The 20,458-nt window shown below is 45.2% G+C and overlaps 2 protein-coding genes across 5 annotated transcripts in view; one reads left to right on the top strand and one right to left on the bottom strand.

The window, feature by feature from the left end:
- paxx (PAXX non-homologous end joining factor) overlaps positions 1-14,857 on the bottom strand; it is a 43,189-nt gene extending 28,332 nt beyond the window's left edge. The window contains exons 1-3 of one of the 4 annotated variants that reach the window (XM_078550339.1): positions 14,796-14,857; positions 8,335-8,433; positions 3,579-3,722 (exon numbers count right to left, since the gene is read on the bottom strand). In XM_078550339.1, the coding sequence (XP_078406465.1) occupies positions 3,579-3,694 (116 nt within the window). In that variant the 5' untranslated portion in view covers positions 3,695-3,722; positions 8,335-8,433; positions 14,796-14,857. Of the gene's footprint in view, positions 1-3,578; positions 3,723-6,036; positions 6,302-8,334; positions 8,434-12,544; positions 12,584-14,795 lie in introns of those variants that run through there. The other 3 variants (XM_078550340.1, XM_078550341.1, XM_078550342.1) reach the window with 3 other exon arrangements.
- Positions 9,461-20,458, top strand: part of LOC144685624 (uncharacterized) — a 163,640-nt gene continuing 152,642 nt past the window's right edge. The window contains exon 1 of the mRNA XM_078550338.1: positions 9,461-9,929. Coding sequence (XP_078406464.1) covers positions 9,751-9,929 — 179 coding nt within the window. The 5' untranslated portion in view covers positions 9,461-9,750. The remainder of the gene's footprint in view (positions 9,930-20,458) is intronic.

Raw genomic sequence — 20,458 nt, 5'->3', positions numbered from 1 at the left:
GGACTGCAGGGGCTGGAGTACATCATCAGCCCCAGGAACACCATTTTAGTTTAGCTGGCTAAATTTCCTTTTGAAGTTTTATTTTTGTTACAGTTCCCCATAGTGGCTGTCACCACTTCTTATACTTGTTTATTGTATTGATGTGTTTTTTTTTCAAAAGAGTGTAGATAGAAGCACAGGGATGTCCACTTGAGGCCTTCTGAGACTGGTGGACACTGGAGGGGCTGGAGTGCATCATCCATCCCGAAAATGACATTTTAATTTGATTTGATAAGTTTCCTTTAAAAGTTTTGTCTTTTTATTACAGTGCCGCTTTAAGGGTCTGTCAAATAGTCCATTTTTTTAAAAATTGGTACTCAAAACAAGAAAGTATAGAAGAGCAGAGGGGTGTTTGGCCTGACTGTCTGCCCCTCTTCTGTGGCTACATTTGTGCTTGGGTGTCCCTGGAGGGGGAGCACATGGTATTTGGTGATCTGGTTAAGACCTTCTGTGGCTGGTGTGCACAGCAGGAGCTGGAGTGCATCATCAGCCCCCAAACTGCCATTTTAATTTAATTTGTCAACTTTCTTTAGTTATATCTTTTTGTTACAGTGCCCCTTTTAAGGGGCTATCAATTGGCTAATTAGTTTGAGTATAAAGAGAGTTAGGCCCCTTTAAGGGGCTGTTAATTAATTTATTTTGGGGTTTAAAAGAGTATATAGAGGAGCAGACAGAAGGAAAGGTTTTATTTGGTGGAGATGTGTGGTATGTAATGTGTGTCTCTAACTAAAAGCTTGTAAGTGAATAATGATGAGACTATTCTGTCACCTGACTAAGTTTTAACAATAATGGAGGTGGAGAGATTGTGGGTAGAAAAAGATGGGAGTGGAGGAAAAGAAATTAGAAGCAATTCAGAGCTCAGTGAGAAGGCAAGGGGGACACTGATCCTTTGGGTGTCATGTGGACCTGAACTCCTCCCCCTCCCCGACACCTAACTATTGTAGTAAGTAGCCAGTGATAGGTTTACATCAATGATTCTGGGATCGGTGGACCAATAAAAAGGGGGAACTGAGTAGGCAGCCAATTATCTTAATGTGCTTTTGTGTGCCTCCATGTGGAATTGTGTATCTACATGCCTTTTCCATTAAGTTATGATGCAGGACAGGGGGGAACTGGGGGAGCAGAGAGGATGGAATATTTTATACCTGGAATGATCCCAATTGTAAGATTGTGGTATTTTGATTGGCCTGATAAGATTTAAAATGACAATAAATGGCAGAGCCCCATGGGGACAGCTGTCCTACATGTAATTTCACAACAATTGTGTGATTTTCAAACTGGGTGTTGCTAGATGCAGATGTGAAACCTGGAGTCCTGTGGGTGCTCCTGTAATTCTCACATGGGTATGAAATTCCTGTGGTCAATATTAATTGTGTTGGGGGAGCTGTGTGTGTGTGTGGTGGTGGGCGGTCAGGGGGTGTGTGTGGCATGGGGGGGGGGGATGGGGTTTTTCAAAGTGTCAACCTTTACAGCGGGTTCTGAAAATGGAAGAGTTTTTGCAAGTGTGTCAGATTTACAGAGCCCACACGAGCATGCATTAATCTCCTTGCGAATGTGCCAATGTTTGCACAGCACTCTGAAAGTATGCCAAATCTTTGCAGGTGGCTCATGCATAAATATTTTCAGGCCCTCCTCCCACACAGAACAGCATGAAGAGCACTGGCATTCTCCTGAAGCTCACCCCCAGCATGCAGCTAAAAAAACAAAATGCTGAATTATCTCATCCTGAAAATATCCCCAGTCTGCGTTCCTTAAGATCTGACAGGAGTGTAGTTGTGAAAACTTTGGATGTGATAATATTTTAAACTTTCTGAAATTTAACTATTTTGCTTAAAAATGAATTATGTAAATCATTTTGAGCATAGCTGCTACATAATTTAATGTAGTTAACAATCTCAAAACTAATAACCTGTCCAGAATTAGGTGGGGCAGTCTGATTTTCCTGTGGTGAGCCCAGAAGTTTCTACAATGATAACTGGACGCCAGAGAGTTTAACTTTTACATTAATCCATTTCCGAGTTCCTTCTGTTTCATATATTCATTATTAGTGAGTTACTGGGGTTGTTAGCTATGATCATGCTATTGTACAGCAGAGGAGGAGGCCATTTTTGCCCATCCAGCCTTTCCAGCTCTTTGAGAGAGCTATTCAATCGGTTCCACACCTCCGTACTTTCCCCATAGCCTTGCAAATATTTCCTTTTTTTCCTGTATTTATCCAATGTCCTTTTGAAAGTTATCATTGAATCTGCTTCCATCACCCTAACTAACAATGCATTCCAGATCATGATGTTGGCTGTGTTAAAAATGTTTTCCTCATTTCGCTTCTGGTTCATCTGCCAATTACCTTAAATCTGTGTCCTCTGGTTGCCGACCCTTCTGCCACTGGAAACTGTTTCCTCCTTGTTTACTTAGCAAACCCCTCCATAATTTTGAACAGCTCTGTCAAATCACCCCTTAACCTTCTGTGCTCGAAGGAGAACAATCCCAACTTCTCTGTCTTTCAATCCTGGTAACATTCTAGTAAATCTCCTCTGCACTGTCTCTGAGGCCTTGACATGACCACAGCTCGAGCCTCGAGGTGACCACAGTGCTTCAGCTGGGGCCTAACCAGTGTTTCAGAAAGCTTTAGCATAGGTTCCTTGCTTTTGTAGTCCATGCCTCTACTAATAAAGCCACGCCTTTTTAAAGCTCTCTATTTGTCCTGTTACCTTCAAAGACTTGAATACATACACTCACAGTTCCCTGTTCCTGAGCTGCTTTTGTATTGTGCCATTTATTTTATATTACCTCTCCTTGTTCTTTCTACCAAAATGAGTCACTTTACACTTTTCTGCATTAAATTTCATCTGCCATGTGTCTGCCCATTTCACCAGTTTATCTATATTCTCCTGAAGTCTGTTCCTATCCTCCTTGTTGTTAACTATTTTCATACATTTATATGTGTGTGTGTATATATATATATATATATATACAATACCAACTATCACCCCATAGTTCTCTGTAGTCAGGTTGCTTAGAGTTAATGAGGTTAAAGGTTATTGGAGTTTCTGAGGTTCATTGTTGCTGACGTTTTGAGGTAATTAAGAGTTAATGAGGGTATTGGAATTGCTGAAGACTTTTTGTTATCCGAGGTAACAGCCAGAGAATTCTTGATGTTTTTGGTTACTGGGGTTACAGAGGTTGGAAATCAGATACCTGGGGTGTGCCTAATTCCTAAAACATTATAAACTTACAGGAGTGTTTTCTTTAAAATGACAGAAAATCCAACAGGCAATCTGTGTACTTTTTAAGTGTTTGGCTTGATGTTATAGCTGAGTTGTACCAGGCATGATGTGGTGTTTGGAGGCCTCCCTAGAGAGGCTCATACTTCTACTCAGGGTAAGACCTGGCCCCAGAATTGTACTGTAACTTCCCATTGATTGGCAGCAGAACAGGACATGCGAATGGCTCTATAACTATGCCCTAGAATCCCCAGTTCAGCTAGCACTGGCCAATAATGTCTTTGATTGAAATTGTTTTCTTCTCTCTCATGGCCTTACCACAGGTTGAAGCTCTGAGGGCCAGGGCGGGTGTAGCAAAGGTACCTCTGGTGATTTTGAGCGAGGGTGTGGATGTGCAGAGACCCTAAGGAGGGCAGTCGCTGAACTGCTTCCATCTTTCAGAGAGGTGATTTCTTGAAAATTCTGCACATATGATAAAGCACAGTCAGTATTTTCACATACAAACACACAGTATGGACTGTAATGTACAATAAATGCCAGAGCAATACAGACTGTAACAATTCTCACTGTATGGTGTAACAAATAAACCCAAAATAGATAATATACACTAAGTACTAAAAGTCTGAATATATTGTAAATACTAACACAATACACCCTGTGGTGTACATCATATATTAACAAGCAGTACATACTGTAATTACATCAATACTGAAAGGACAAATAATCTTGGCAAGGACAAAATTAATTCTCACTTGGAGAATATGGGTTAATAAAGGGCAGATAGTATTGATTTGTTAAAGGCAAATCATGTCTGACTAACCTGACTGAGTTCTTTGATGAAGTAACAAAGAGGATTGATAAAGGTAATGCAGAAAATGTTTGTTATATGAGTCTTTAAAAGGCATTTGATGATGCAACACTTGGCAGTGTAGCAAATAGTGAACAGGATGTAACAGACTTCAGGGGGACATAGACAGACTGGGGAAATGGGCAGACACATGGTGGTTGCATTTTAATGTGAATAAGTGTGAAGTATGTACTTTGGGAGGAACAATATGGAGAGGCAGTATAACATAAATAATACTATTTTAAGAGGGGAGCAAGAACAGAGGGATCTAGGGATTGATATCTTGAAAGTGGCAGAACCAGACAGTTCAGAAAGCATATGCCACACTGGCTTTGTAAACAGGGGCACTGTATACAATAACAAAATTTCACAAATCACTGGAGTACTGTGTGCAATTCTGGGTACCATAATTTAGGATGTCAAGGCTTTGGATCAGGTACTGAAGAGGTTAACCAGGATGATATCAGGGATGAGGGAATTCAGTTATGTGGAGAAATTGGAGAAACTGGGATTGTTCTCCTTTGAGTGCAGGAGGTAGGGGTGCCCCTCATTGGGGTGTCAAAATGATGCAGGTGTTGAGGAAGGATGTAGGAAGAAACTGTTTCCTCTGGCAAGTGGTTGGTAATCAGAGGTCATAGAATTGAAAAAAAAACATTGTCAAAGGAACTATAGGAGAAATCACAGAATTGTTACAGTGCAGAAGAAGGCCATTCATGCCTTTGTGTCTGTACCAGCTCTCTGAATGAACAATTCACCACTGTCATTCTCCCGCCTTCTTCCTGTAACCCTGCACATTCTTCCTTTTCAGATAACAGTCTAATTCCCTTTTGAATGCCTCGATTGAACCTGCCTCCACCACACACACACAGACAGTGAATTCCAGGTCCCAACCACTCGCTGCGTGAAAAAGTTTTCCCTCATGTCACTTTTGCTTCTTTTGTCAATTACTTTAAGTGTGTGCCCTCTCGTTCTTGATCCTTTCATGAAAGGGAACAGTTTCTCCCTCTCTACTTTGTCCAGACCCCTCATGATTTTGAATACCTTTTTCAAATCTCCTCTCAACCTTCTCTTCTCCAAGGAAAACAGTCCCAACTTCTCCAATCTATGTAACTGAAGTTCCTCATCCCTAGAACCATTCTCGTGAATCTTTGCTTCACCCTCTCCAATGCCTTCACAGCCCTCCTAAAATGTGGCACCCAGAGCTGGATGCAACACTTCAGTTGAGGCCGAATTAGTGCCTTATACAATTCAACATAACCTTCGTGCTCTTGTGCTCTATGCCGCTATTAATAAATATTAAAATAAGGAGATTTTTTTCACATTTTGTTAAGATATGCAACACTCACTCCAACTGCGAGAGTGGTGGAAGCAGACCTCATAGTAACTTCCAAAGGGAAAACAGGCGTAAACTTGAAGGGAACTGATAATGGGGAAAAACTGGGGAGTAGCATTGATTGGATAGCTCTTTCAAGGTGCCAGCACAGACAAACAGGCTGAATGGCCTCCTTCTGTACTTTAGGATTCTCTGTTTCTGTAATAATATGGGTGGTAATGTACAGGAAGACTAACTGGGCATATCATATATATGTAATATAAAGAAATACTATAAAAAAGCAATCAGGTTACATAGCATATTGTACAATAAATACTGCAACGGAAGTACTGATGGCTAACACTAACAAATATTGACAGTATATACAGACAGTATAATACTGTAATGCATAACTAAATATGATAACATACATAGTTAATAACGTAAAAGTATGTGGTATAACATAAATACAGTAAGCGCTGTAATACTGACTACTGTATAATTATATAAATAATACTGTAAAATTGTGTAAAAACTAACATTCTGTAAACACTAATAAATACTGTTGAACTAAACACTGTAATACCGTTAATATTGTAAACAGTAACTATATCAACGTTTTAAAATACTTTGACAGGTGAAGGGCTGAGTCTGCTCTTCCGATAAACAATTACAAGGCTGATGTTCAGATATTTGGGTTTCACAATAGTTAATGATCGTAAGGTGTGTTTTAAAATGTGTGAGAATGTTTTTTTGTTCTCATGTCCCCATTTCAGCAGCCTGGTTAACACTCCCGTGTGCCGCAGTCACTGGCTCAGGGTCCCAGACCGCGCTAACAAGCAGCGCTCCCTCTAACAGGACTGACACTGACACCGACCTCCTCCTGTGGAGGGGAAGCGCTGGGCACCGAGCTGCACACACACCAACAAAAACTGAGCAAGAAAACTCTCCCAGAAAAGTTCGAGTACTTTTCTTGACAGCACCACCTAGTGTTGTGGGAGTTGTGCGGGTGGCAGGTTTTTGTTTAAATTCCTCATTGTGCGATCCTATGATTGTATCGACAATGTCGGAGCGCGGAAACAGGGCATTAGCTCCCATCAGCCCGGCTGGTCTAATCCCGCTCTCCTGCTTGCTCCATATACCCTGGCAGCCCATGGGGATTTCGGAGGTAATGTTACAGGGCTGGGGTGGGGGGTTGGGTGCTGAGGGGTGGGTGAGGGGAGGGATGGTTGGTTTGGGAAGAAGAGCCAAAGCTGGAGGAGATACCCTGGCTATGATTGGATAGGGAAGGGTTGAAGCAGGAAATGCCAATACCACTGATCTGCATAATGAAGGATAGGCGTTGAAGGAAGATCACAATGGCAGAGATGTCTTTAATGAAACAAAAACAAAAATAGCTGGAAAAACTCAGCAGGTCTGACAGTATCTGCGGAGAGGAACACAGTTAACGTTTCGAGTCCATTTGACTCTTCAACAGAACTAAAGAAAAATAGAAATGAGGTGAAATATAAGCTGTTTGAGGGGGGTGGGATAGGTTGGGGTAGATAGAAGGCCAGTGATAGGTGGAGGCAAAGAAGAGATTGTCAAAGATGTAGTAGACAAAATGACAAAGGGGTGTTGACGATGGTGATATTAGCTAAAGGATGTGCTAATGGTGACATTAAGGGTAGAAAGCAGGATGAGTAAGTGACAGATAGCCCTAGTGGGGGTGGGGGAGGGATCGAAATAGGCTAAAAGGTGGAGATAAAACAATGGATGGAAATAAATTAAAAATAATAATAGAAATAGGTGGGAAAAGAAAAATATATTAAAATAATATATAAATTATTTGAAAAAAATCCAACTCCAGCATGATGCCACCACCAAACACATCTTCCCTTCACCCCCCCCACCCCTGTTGGCATTCCATAGGGACTATTCCCTCTGGGACACCCTGGTCCACTCCTCCATCACCCCCTACACCTCAACTCCTCCCACAGCACCTTCCCATGCAACCGCAGAAGGTGCAACACCTGCCCCTTTACTTCCCCCCTCCTCACCATCCAAGGGCCCAAACATTCCTTTCAAGTGAAGCAGCACTTCACTTGCACTTCCCTCAATTTAGTCTACTGCATTCGTTGCTCCCAATGCGGTTTCCTCTACATTGGAGAGACCAAACGCAGACTGGGTGACCTCTTTGCGGAACACCTTCGGTCTGTCCTCAAGCATGACCCGGACCTTCCTGTCGCTTGCCATTTCAACACTCCACCCTTCTCTCATGCCCACATGTCTGTCCTTGGCCTGCTGCAATGTTCCAGTGAAGCTCAACACAAACTGGAGGAACAGCACATTCTCTCAGTTACACCTCAGATACTAGAAACTATCTACATGACACTATTTTGAGGAAGAGCAGGGGAGCTCTCCTGGTGCCCTGGCTCATATTTATCTCTCAATCAATACCACAAAAACTGATATTTGCCCATTGTTGCATTACTGCCAGTGGGATCTTGCTGTGCGCAAATTGGCTGTCGTGTTTCCAACATGACTACAGTGACCATGCTTCAAACTGAGTTGGTTGGCTGTAAAGCATTTTCGGAGGTCCTAAAGGTGCTAGACAGGTGCAAGGGAATTCCTTTACTTTCTTGATAATGGATAATCCCTCTTTAGAGTACCGAATATAGGGGGTTTTGGAGGTCATGTTATGGGTGGGGTGGTGGGAAGCAGAGCCAATACTGGAGGTGCTCTGGCTATGATGGATAGGTGAAGAGGGGCAGTTGCATGCCGGATAATGAAGGATAGGCATTGGAGGAGGATGGTGTAGCTGACAGTATGAAAGATCACAGTGAGATCAAAGATGAGGAAGATCACAATTGCAGAGAACCATTATAGCTATCAGTGTAGAACAAATGGGGAATGGCAAATACATATGAACTTACGAATTAGGAGCAGGAGTGGGTCATTCGGCCCCTCGAGCCTGATCCACCATTTGATAAGATCATGGCTGATCTTATTGTAGTCTCGACTCCACCTTCACCCTATATATTATCAAAGTAAATATATATACATAAGATAAAAGCAAAATACTGTGAATGCTGGAAGTCTGAAACAAAAACAGAAAATGCTGGAAAAACTCAGCAGGTCTAACAACATCTGTGGTGAGACAAACAGAGTTAATGTTTCAAGCCCATATGACACTTCTTCAGAGCTAAAGAGTAGAAATGTGATGAAATTTACACTTATTAAAAATTATTTGTTCGTGCGATGTGGGTGTTACTGGTTAGGTCAGCATTTATTACCTATCCCTAATTGCCCTTGTTCAGGGGGCATTTAAGAGTCAACCAGATTGCTGTGGGTCTGGAGTCACATGTAGGCCAGACCAGGGAGGGACGGCAGATTTCCTTCCTTAAAGGGCATTAGTGAACCAGGTGGGCTTTTCCTGACAATTGACAATGGTTTCATGGGTCATCACCATTCTAGATTTTTACTGAATTCAAATTGCACCATCTGCCATGGTGGGATTGGAACCTGAGCCCCAGAGCATTGCTCTAGGTCTCTGGAATACTAGTCAGTGACAATACCACAGCTGTAAGCAGAGGACTGGGGACTGGGGTGGAGCAGGTGAAGCTGGATAGAAGGCCACCAATAGGTGGGGACAAAGGAGAGATTGACGAAGATGTCATGAACTAAAGGACTAAGGGTGGGGTGGTGGTGTTATAACACTTCCCAGATGCTGTTAGACCTGCTGAGTTTTTCCAGCATTTTCTGTTTTTGTTGTAAATATATATTTCCATCACTTTTTTTTGATTAAAACTGTGCAGAGCTGCTATGTTTGTATTAGTTGAGAAAATGTAACAGACTTGAAGAGACTGTCAGGTTGGAGGGCCGGGCAGTGTCCCAGCTATGGCGAGGGCCAACCGCAAAAAGATTAGTGAGTATTTGGCCCTCCTCATGGCTACTTCTCCCAGGCGGGTCTGTCGGGAGTAGGGAGGGGGGCAGCTCCCGGAGTCTGATTGGAGACTCAGGGACACTTATTCTCCAGGAACAAAGGGGGTGGGACCGAGAGCCACCTGTCAACATGTGAAATATGTGAAATTGCTTGAGAAAGTTTGAGTACCCCGGAAAAGCAAGCTGGAGAGTCAGGATGTCGCCCTGTGTAATCTCAGTTTGTTAATTTACGCCGCATTTCCGACCTTATTTGCACCGAAATTAACGCGTGTGACGTTGAGCCCACTCGGGCTCTGTCCCACTTTGTCCAGGTTCAGAGCTCCCTAGGTCTCCGGGCCGGGAGGGGTGATTTTAATACCTCGGAGGGAGAGATTAAAGACGCATTTTTTGTCTGCCGGTGAGCCGGGATGTTGCGGTTCAGCCAGCTGCTGTCTGCGGAGCCGAGCCGCTTCCAGCAAACGGTGGATAGTCTGGTGCTGGGACTGCACCGGGATAAGGAGAAGCTGGTCCGCTCTCTCCTTGAGGATCCCAGCTGCCAACAGCTGCTCTTAGCTCTTTGCAGGTCCCTGACTCCGGGAGAGACGCGGTGAGTATGGCAAAGCTCTCTCCATGTGTACTAGCAGGGCGTTTCTGACAGCTTTCCTAGCAATAGACTGTGATGCTGTTTTATGTGCAGCATTTGGACTCGACAGATCGAGCACAGGACAAAGTCAATTTCTATTGTGTTCATGTATTGAAATCCCTTCCTTATGGTATAGTATAGAATAAAGAGAAAAACCCAATGTCAATATGAGCGTGACAGGTGTTTCTGTGCCTGTGTATTTACAAGAATGGTTCCAGGGATCAGAAAGTTCAGCCATGAGGATAGGATAGATTGGCCAGAAGAAGGCTAAGAGGAGGGTGCTGGACAGAGTAGAGGGGGAGAAGCTGTTCCCGCTCGTAAAAGGATCAAGAACGAGAGGGCACAGATTTAAAGTGATTTGCAAAAGAAGCAAATGTGACGTGAGAAAAAACTTTTTCATACAACCAGTGGTTTGGGTCTGGAATGCACTGTCTGGAAGTGTGGTGGAGGCAGGTTCAATCGAGGCATTCAAGAGGACATTGGGTGATTGTTTCTGTTCAAACAATGTGCAGGGGTACAGGGAAAAGGCAGGGCAATGGCACTAGGTCACAATGCTCATTTGGAGAGCCAGTGCAGACACGATGGGCTGAATGGCCTCCTCTGTGCCGTTAAAAGTCAGTGATTCTGTGATATGTTTGTTTCTGCGTCTCTATATAGGGGAGAGCGAAAAGAACTGTGTGTGTAAAAGAGAAACAAGAAGTTATTGGGTAAAAATTATATCACAATATATAGAAATTCTGAAATCAGTTAAGGATATTCAGCGTGACCAGCCCATGATCCTGTTTCTCCCCACACCAGCAGTGGCCTGAATGTCCTCCCTGCTCCAAAGTCCTTTTATTCCCTGTTGAAACACCTGGCTAACCTGTTTCGAGATGCTCCTGGATCCAGGGTGCTATTGGCCCTCCTTGCCTGCCAGGTTTGCTGACATGCACCCACCCACTAGCCCCCTGACCCAACTCCTGGTTGCCTCCCACCTTCCAGTAGTCAGTCAGCCCACCCTCTTTTGTGTCTGTTTCCGTGCTCCCAGACCTTAGGATCCCTTCTTTTCTTGTCCCTGTGATTCCAGGATCACGGGTTGTCAGTACTTCCAGACCCTGGGACCCCGCCCCCAGTGCAGTGTACCTCCTAGTGCTTGTACAGTGCAGCCTATCTGTACCCTTAAACCTTGATACATTATTGAAATGCTCCCAGGACCTGGAATCCCATTGTCATTGGTGTCCCCAACTGGACCTTCTAGCTTGTTTTCAGTTTAGTTTCTCTTTCTCAGTAAGCACATCCAGGCTTGACTAACAGCACAGTGAGGTCTTTAAGATAATTAAAGGTTTCGACAGGGTAGAGATGTTGTTTTTACTTGCCGATGCACCCTAAACTCGGGGCCAGAAATATAAGACAGCCACTAATAAATCCAATAGGGAATTCAGGTGAACCAGAGTGTGGTTAGAGTATGGGCGTCTCCACCACAAGGAGTAGTTGAGGTGAATAGCATAGGTGCATTCAAAGAGAAGCTAGATTAACAAATGAGGTGAAAGGGTATGTTGATGGGGTTACATGAAGAGGAGTAGGAGGAGGCTGGTGTGAAGCTTAAACACTGACATGGACCTGTAGAACCACATGTCTTGTTTCTGTGCTGCAAATGTAAAAAATGTTGTCACACTTTGTGATGTCAACAGGGTAGGTTCCGATGGCTCACAAGAATTGACTGGTTTGTAAAATTGAAGATAGTAAGTATATGCAGATTGCCAAGGCATTGCTCACAGTGAATCAGGGGATACACTGTTTTAAGCGATAACAAATTTGATGGAGAAAAATGTTACAGGTGTGGCACTTACAGCAAACGCATACTATACTGACATTGAAGTATTTATACATGCCTATTTGCTAATGTATATTTGAAGCAGGATTGTCACCCGTGGTCTTGGGGAAGCCTTTCCTAATGTTGACAAGGTTTTGGGTGCACATCATATTAAAACAATGACATAGCAACGTAGAAAAACATCATTGCATTGCTTTCAAGTGTTCCTGTTCTGCTACTGCCAACATGTGGACTGCACTACAAAAATAAAAATAAAAATACCTGGAAAAACTCAGCAGGTCTGGCAGCATCTGCGGAGCGGAACACAGTTAACGTTTCGAGTCCGTATGACTCTTCAACAGAACTAAGTAAAAATATGTGGACTGCACTGTTCCCTGCACTCCTGTGTGTAATATGTTGCATCTGGTGCCTGTCGTGTTATTATACTGATATAATACCTTAGGCTTGTTTACTGTACACAAGGCACTAATTGCTCATAAAGGATTGGGTAAACACGTTGTGGGTTCATTTATGAATACTAGATACATGAGACAGTTATACATAGTGTTACGGACCAGAGGGGAATTAATTTAAACAGCCTTGATTTCTCCTCTCACTACCCGTCCGTAAACAGAAAGATGTTTTTGATTTCTGATTTCTCCCTTTATAAGTGATGGCATATTTTCCCCAACCCTTCAGTTTGGAGTCATCCAATCCTCAATTAATAACCCCACAGCAAACTCAAGATAAGGTAAAATAAGAGGGTTGGTTTATTTTACACGCTCACCAAAACGCAGGGAAAGGGGTTTCGCTACGTCCATCCCTTTTTGCACTCCTACAACAAAAGAGGGATAAGGGAAAGAAAGGGATACAGCGCAAATCCACGATAAAAATAAGAGTAAAAGCAAAATACTGCGGATGCTGGAAAGCTGAAAAAAAAGCGGAAAATGCTGGAAAAACTCTGCAGGTTTGACAGAGCATCTGTGGAAAGAGAAATAAAGTTAACGTTTCGAGTCTGTATGACCCTTCTTCAGAGCTGAAGAGAAGTGGAAACGTGACGAAATGTATACTGTTTAAAGGGGGGTGGAGCAGGTGAAGCTGGATAGAGAGCCAGCAATAAGTGGGGACAGAATGTTAATGCTCCCTTTGTCCTTTAGTTCATGACATCTTTGTCAATCTCTTCTTTGCCCCCACCTATCGCATCACATTTCCACTTCTTTTCAGCTCAGAAGAAGGATCATACGGACTCGAAACGTTAACTCTGTTTCTCTCTCCACAGCGCTGTCAGACCTGCTGAGTTTTTCCAGCATTTTCTGTTTGTGGTAAAAATAAGAGTTATCGTTTCACTTGAGTACAGAATCAAAAGCCCAGTAGTGTGTTCCTTCAGAGGTTAGCAGGTTGGAACTGTTGCAGGGTAATCCGACTTTCCAGAAGCGAGATATTCCACAATGGGAGAAGGCACTTGGCAATAAATTAGTCTTGAAGGCACAGATACAGACGTTCCACAGTGTAGATAGGGGCCAGGTCATTGACCTGGACAGAGCTCTTTCTGTTGCTACCTGTTGGATGGTAAAATGGTAGATAGACACGAGCCACTTGCTTGGAGCCCTGCTTCTCTCTTGAGGTCAAACAAGGGCTGAAGATAAAATTCAGGGGCTGTATGATTAAAGAAATTCAAACAGCTCAAGTCTTGGTCATGTGACAGGGTGGTTTCGGGCCGAGCTATTCAGCTAATGAGGTGCCTGGTTGAAACCCATTGTGTTTTGGAGCATGTAATGGTGGGGTCATTAGCACAACATTGGAGATTAAGTTTGGCTGGAATGTTTATACAAGTCACATTCCAGGATGATTAAATAGTCTTTGTTTCTTGGAACAACTTAGAATCTCCCAGAAATGGGCATATGATCATCTGCAGCCAATTATATCAGCTCAGCAATTGTCCATTTTGAAAACAGGAAAAAAGAGCTGTAAAGTAGCCAGGCTGACGTAGTTATATATAGATATTTTCCTCCCTGGCTTCTGGCCGGGACAATAACTATAAAACCTGAAGATATCAGAGCTGTGTGTGTGTGTGTGTGTGTGTGTGTGTGTGTGTGCTCTGCTGAAAGCAAAAGTGAAGCTAAGACTGGATCACATGATGCATTTCCCTTCAAGTGCTGCCATGCTGACATCCCTTGAAGGCATATTACAATAGTGTTGGTGTTGAAGATGGATAGTATAAGGATCCCTTGCCACTGTTTGTGCACAAGAAAACATGTTATTCTTTTCAAGATGTGCAAATGCCACTGGGAACACCTCGTAGCTACAATGGTGAGCAGGCTCTGGCTTATGTTGCTGAAGTTGAATCGCTATTAGGAAGAAGACATGGGGCCATAACCTCCAAGCTCCCCAGCATTGGATTTGGGGGCACCCCAAAGATGCCGCGGGGAATACCTGTGGGAAATTCCCAGGTAAAGGTTTGCACGGCAATTGTCCAGAAGTACTAACTTCCTCTGGGCAGTTGTGCTGCGCGGGGAACCATCTGAAAATACGATTTAAATCACAAACTTCGGATGGTTCCACTGGGGTTATACCAATAGTTACCCAGAAAACGTTAGAAGAGTTAAAACCTCTTCTTACTCCTGGGTAACTATTGTAAAGACCCAGACCAATCCCCCCAGGGGACCCCCCCCACCCCACAGCCCCGACCCCCCTGGGAACTCCCCCACCCCTGACTAACCACCCCACCCCCAACGGTATTCCCCACCCATCGACCCCTCATGAGATTCCCCACACCCGCACAGGACTCCTCACCCGACACCACCTCCCCCTCCCCTGCGGGCCTGACTCTTATCCCCCGACCCCCCCATGTCCGACCCACAACCCCTGAAATTCCAACCCCCAACCCCCCCCACCCCACAAATGTCCAGCCCGCTGCACCCCTACCGATGTCCGACTCCCCCCACACCACCCGCGATGTCTGACACTCGACACCCATCCCCACCCGACCTCTGAACACCCCCACCCCCAAATCCTTTTCACTTACCTCAGACACTTACCTTATCCCTGGTCTGTCAATTTCAATGGGACCTTTAAACTTACCTGCTTTACGGCAGCTAGTGCTGTAAAAATGGGGGCGTGTCCTCCTTCAATTCGACAGTGCTGGACTTCAATGCTGGACTTTGGAGACAGCTGTGCTGCGTGAGTGCCCAGCCTGAGTTGGAAGGTTGGGCAAGACAGGCTGGAAGAAATTTGGCGTAGGTAGGTGGGCATGGAGTGGCAATCCGATGCTGATTGGCATTCTGAGGAAGTTACGGCCCATGGCATCATGATATAGCATTAAATAGTGTTTGTTGTCAAGCAAGATGCACTACGATAGACAGAATGCTGTGTACTGGGTCCTGCAGCTTTTGAAAATATGAACAATCGTTCTTAAGTTTTAAACAGAAAACAATTCAAAACATTGTTAGGTTCCAATGGTATTGGAAAATGATATAACTCCCCAAAATAACTGGCGCAAAATCTTTCAACCCCTCTCATTGTCCATCACTTACACCCATGCGCAGCATCAGGACAATTTTCATCTTAGTCCAGCCATGGTGTGAAACCTGTCTAAACCAGAATCTGTTCTGTACGTTAACAACTCTCAGAGAGTGCACACCCTTTGGGCTGCACTTAATTCATGATTTTATTTGCTTCCTTCATTGCACGTAAACAAATTTTCTTCATCGCCTACCCGAAGATTTTGACATCATTCTGCATGTGACAGTTGTTGGTCAACTTTGCTATTTCCCTTGTGATTTAAAGAAACCTCATGTCAGACCCTCTGGTTGGGATTTTCCGTTCCCGTTTGCCAAGGGCGACATGGCGGGCGGGAGTGGAAAGTATCATGAGAAGGCCAAAAATCGGTTTTACGGCATTGTAAAACCAGTTTGCAATTGTGTGCTGCAGCCTTCGATGGTGGGCCGCATTTCCCACCATGGCACGTCGGGAATGTCATTTCAATACATTTGCATCTCATTATAAGGATTCCTCACCAGAATCATTTCTCCCCCACACTGGATCATTTGGGCACATTGGCGTGAAATTAGAACGACGTGTTTCACAGCGGCATATAAGCGACGTGCACTTGGTGACCTGCACTTTGCTCATGACTTCGAAGTTACTTCGCCTACCTTAAATCGTGCAGCGCTTGTGGTAAGCAGTGCCAGCGAGGTGTCAGAGGCAAGTCTCTATCTACCAGAACAGCGGTAAGGCAGGTGGCTTTAAAGGGCTGCCGGGTTAGGGCTGTACTGGGGGGTACGAGTGGGGAAGGTTGCAAACAGACACATGTCCGGGGGAGGGGGGGGGGGCGGGGTGTGGGGGATTAGCGTCCAAAGCACCAGGATGGGGAGAGACTATGTTACAGATTGGCACAGGCCTCTTGGGGCCAGAATGGGAGGAACGCTGAGGGAAGAAGTGCTTCAGTTTACATTGTTGAGCTTGCAAAGACTGTCCTTGTCTCAGTCCAGCGAGGAGGAGGGCATGTCAGTCCAGTGTCAGTCGTACCCAGCATGTTGTGCACAGGGCGTTGTTGTAATATCACGCGCCTCAGTCTGTGGGATTTCTAACATCACACTGGGCTGCGGATGGCACATTCAGTCAGGGTAGGCATCTGCAGCCTACAGATGAGGAGAAGGCATTGTGGGGGTAACCAATGGTGTGTGGGGGCGGGTGTGGGCTATATGTGTAACTGTGCAAGTGGCCTTAAGATACAGGGGGATGAGATCCACACGGGGCACAGGCACATCCACCTCAAAATGTTCAGGGGCTAACAAATGGATATCCACCACAATCATGATGGGATCAATGACTACAGAGGGAGAATTGAGAGGGAAACATGAACATTAAGCTCCTCCAGGACACAGGGAGGGTGCAACCTGGTCTGGTAGTGAGAGTTCAGCACCGCCACCTTCCAATCTGCAGCGATGGCACAGTGCTAAATTAAAATGAGGAGAAGCTTTGCTGGGGAGGGGGCTGAGGGCTGATTGGAGGGCAGGTGCATGGATTAGGGGGGCCGATTAAAGGGGCACCCAACTGACCTGCGCATTCCCAAGTGAAGAGAGAGGCAGAGCTGAGACATGTTGGGGGCCTTTCAATGACAGCGCAGGGAATCAGGAACGTGATTCCCACAAAGTGACACTAATTGATCTCCTTGTTTTAACCCCTTGTTCGCAGTGTGGAACCACAGAGCAGGGTGACTGGACAAGCTTCAGAAGCCTGTTAGAATTGTGGCACTGGGCAGTTCACAGAAGAGAACCCTCAGGCCCCCCTCAAATAATCTCATTTCCTGACTAAATATTTACTCTATGTTTATTCCCAAGAATGTAGTATAAGAGTGCAGAGAATGAGGATCCCAAGCGTCAGGCCAAAGCAATGTCAGAACAGACGGTCATGTACAGGTGGTGTGGGGTTGGGGGGTGGGGTTGGGGGAAGCACCTTGTTACACACTCTGTTCTGGCCATCATTTCAGGGGCAAGTAGTTGCCGACATGGGAACAAAGCCCTTGAACCCACATTCACTGATGAGCCATTGACAGAAAGAGGACCTTTGGAGACTAATGCTGACACTTGTCTGTTTCTCATTGATGCTGCAGAGAGGAGACCATCAGGAAGATGGAGGCTGGATTTATTGCTGCCTGCATAATCGCATACAGGCAGGAGAGAAGAAGAAGATTGTAACTGAGGTGCAAAACCCTCAAGACCGAGGGCCAGCAGGGCCTCTTCCAGACGTGGAGGATGAGGCTCACAGGAACATTGTGTGTAGGCGGCTCGCTTGACTGAGGGTGTACAGAACTCACATGTCTTATCTATAGATGAGCGAGAAACAGTATTGCTGATACCTCCGCATGTCCAGGGATCTGGTGACTCACATTTGCCACATTCTCCAGGAATTGGTGCCACAGTTACTGGGAGGGCATCCATTGCCTCTGGCTGTGAAAGTAATGGCCACACTCAGCTTCTACGCCAGTGGCTCCTTCCAGGGCTCCACTGGAGACCTCTGCAGGATCTCTCAAGCGTCCACTCACAAATGCATACATGAGATCACAGACACCCTTTTTGCCAAGGCCCACAATTACATCAACTTCGACAGAGATGAAGCAAGCCAGGTCACCAGAGCACTGGGCTTTGCTGAGATTTCCAGATTCCCCAGATGCAGGGTGCCATCGACTGTACTCGTGTGGCTATAAAAGCTCCCTGGCTACAGGCACTCCAACACATAAACCAGAAAGGCTTCTACTCACTCAGTGTACAGCTGGTCTGCAACCATAAGAAAATTATCATGCAGGTTTGCACCAGATACCCAGGAAGTGACCACGACTCATACATCTTGAGTAGATCACAGATCCCAGACATCTTTGAGGAACCACACAGGGTCTAGGCATGGATCCTCAGTGACAAGGGGTGCCCGCAAAGGACGTGGTTAATGATGCCTGTGCGGCAGCCTCAGACTTCTGCACAAAGAAGGAAAAATGAGGCTCATGGTGCTAGCTGAACATTGCTGTGCCACACCATAGGGATCCCAAAGATGCGATTCTGATGCCTGGGCAGATCAGGAGGAGCACTCCAGTACAGTCCACGGAGGGTCTCACAGATCACCGTGGCTTGCTGCACACTGCACAACCTGGTGCTGCAGAGGAGGGGCAACTTGTCAGATGCCGACATGGAGGAGTTGCACGTCTCCTTCGATGAGGAGGATGAGGAAGCCGAGACTGCAGGGGAAGAGGCTATGACACAGCCAGATGAGGCAGGCGTGCGTGTGAGGCCTTCATAGCCACCAGATTCCATGAGGAGGAAGACGAGTTGCAATAACTGAGAACCCTCTTGGTCATGTGCCTCCATCATGGGCCAACATTAACACCAGCGTTGCTATTCCTCTCATTTCACCCAGGCACTTCAATATGGAAGTGAATAGTTACACATGAAACTCACATCATCCTGACCCTTTGAAGGATGATGAACCCTTGGCAGCATGTGTCCTTGCTGAGATGAGGTGCTAACTGGAGGAGGGTCTCCCAGCATCAGGTGTCAGATGCTGCCTTTTCAAGCATGTCTTCAGCATCCCAGTCACAGCGGCAGCCTACAAGAGCCAGGAGCTGTTCCACTATCCTCAGTGGGCTTGTAGCTATACACTTTCAATGTGACAAATCTCCTCAAGGAGATCCATCTCCAGCAACGAGACAACACACCCTGTGTAACCTCGATGGTGAAGCTGACAGGTGACACCTGGGCCAAGGCAGCCAAGGACGTTCCACAGGTGTGAATCTAATCTGGGATGACTCAATCCTCTGTGTCACCTTCTTCTCTATCACGTTAACATCCAACACTCTCAGCAATTCTGGCTTTTATTCTCACCTTACTATGCATGTGGACCACCTGAGGATGATGATGTTCACCACTTGTCTTCCAGATATTAAAATGCCTCCTCTTTAAGACACACACTGTGCCCTCATGGACAGCCCTGGGCCTTGCAATCTCCAAAATGCTCAGACACCATGAGGCCCTCAAGGTCACGAGTTGTTGCCAATAAAGAGCAGACTTCAGCTTAATACATCCTCACTCCTGTCCTATTGCTCCCCACAACATTGTCTAAAGCTATGATGTGCACTTCCAGAGCCTGCTAAAGGCTCTATTGACCACCAAGTATCATCATTTGCATTTAGCATCACTCATCTCAGTGAGTGCTTAGCTGATGGGACACAGCGCTGCATCCCAGCGCTGCAAGACACTGAATAACGCAGTATGAAAAATACTGGACAGTTCACAAGGCAGTGAGCGAAGTTATCAAAAAGAAGCTATACTTACATTATAGAATAGGTTGCAGTCCTAGGGCTCAGCAGATTGCAGCAGTGGTGGCCATTCTGCACTGAAGTTAAAAGCAAAAGAAGTTAAATAAAAGTTGGCTGGCAGAGTCAGAAGTTTAAGAGGAAAATCTTTAGAGTAAATAAGAAGCTGCTTAAAAGAAAAAGACAGCTTCCTGAAAGAAAAAAAAATGGGCAGGCAGTTCAGAGGAGCGGCTGTCGCTTTAAGTATTAAAAAGACGAGCCTCGATCAGACCATGAGCCCGCTGTGTCTCCTGGAGTTCAAAGGGAAAAGAGAAGAAATCTCCAGAGTTTAAAGCTAGCAATCGCTGTTGGGACTTTCTTTTAAAAAGAAAGAAAAGTTTTAAAAGTTTAGAAAGCTTTTTAAAAAAAAAAGCATGGAAAAATCAAAATCAAAAAACTGACAGGCTGCAGACAGTCCTCGAAGTTCAAAATAAGAGGGACCTGCAGAGGGGCTTCAATGAAAAGTGCAGGAGGGCAATCCAGGAGCAGCACCAGGCATACCTAAAAAAGGTGTCAACCTGGTGAAGCAATAAACAGGACTATTTGCATGCCAAACAGCTTAAGCAGCAAGTGATAGATAGGGCGAAGCGATCCCACAACCAACGGATCAGATCTCAGCTTTGCAGTCCTGCCACATCCAGTCGTGAATGGTGGTGCACAACTAAACAACTCACTGGAGGAGGAGGCTTCACAAATATCCCCATCCGCAATGATGGGGGAGCCCAGCACATCAATGCAAAAGATAAGGCTGAAGTATTTGCAACAATCTTCAGCCAGAGTGCTGAGTGGATGATCCATCTCAGCCTCCTCAGGAGGTCCCCAGCATCACAGATGCCAGTCTTCAGCCAATTCAATTCT

Source organism: Cetorhinus maximus, chromosome 10 (genome assembly GCF_964194155.1).
Source record: "Cetorhinus maximus chromosome 10, sCetMax3.hap1.1, whole genome shotgun sequence".
Lineage (NCBI taxonomy): Eukaryota > Metazoa > Chordata > Chondrichthyes > Lamniformes > Cetorhinidae > Cetorhinus > Cetorhinus maximus.
This window is presented reverse-complemented; position numbering and strand designations above follow the sequence as displayed.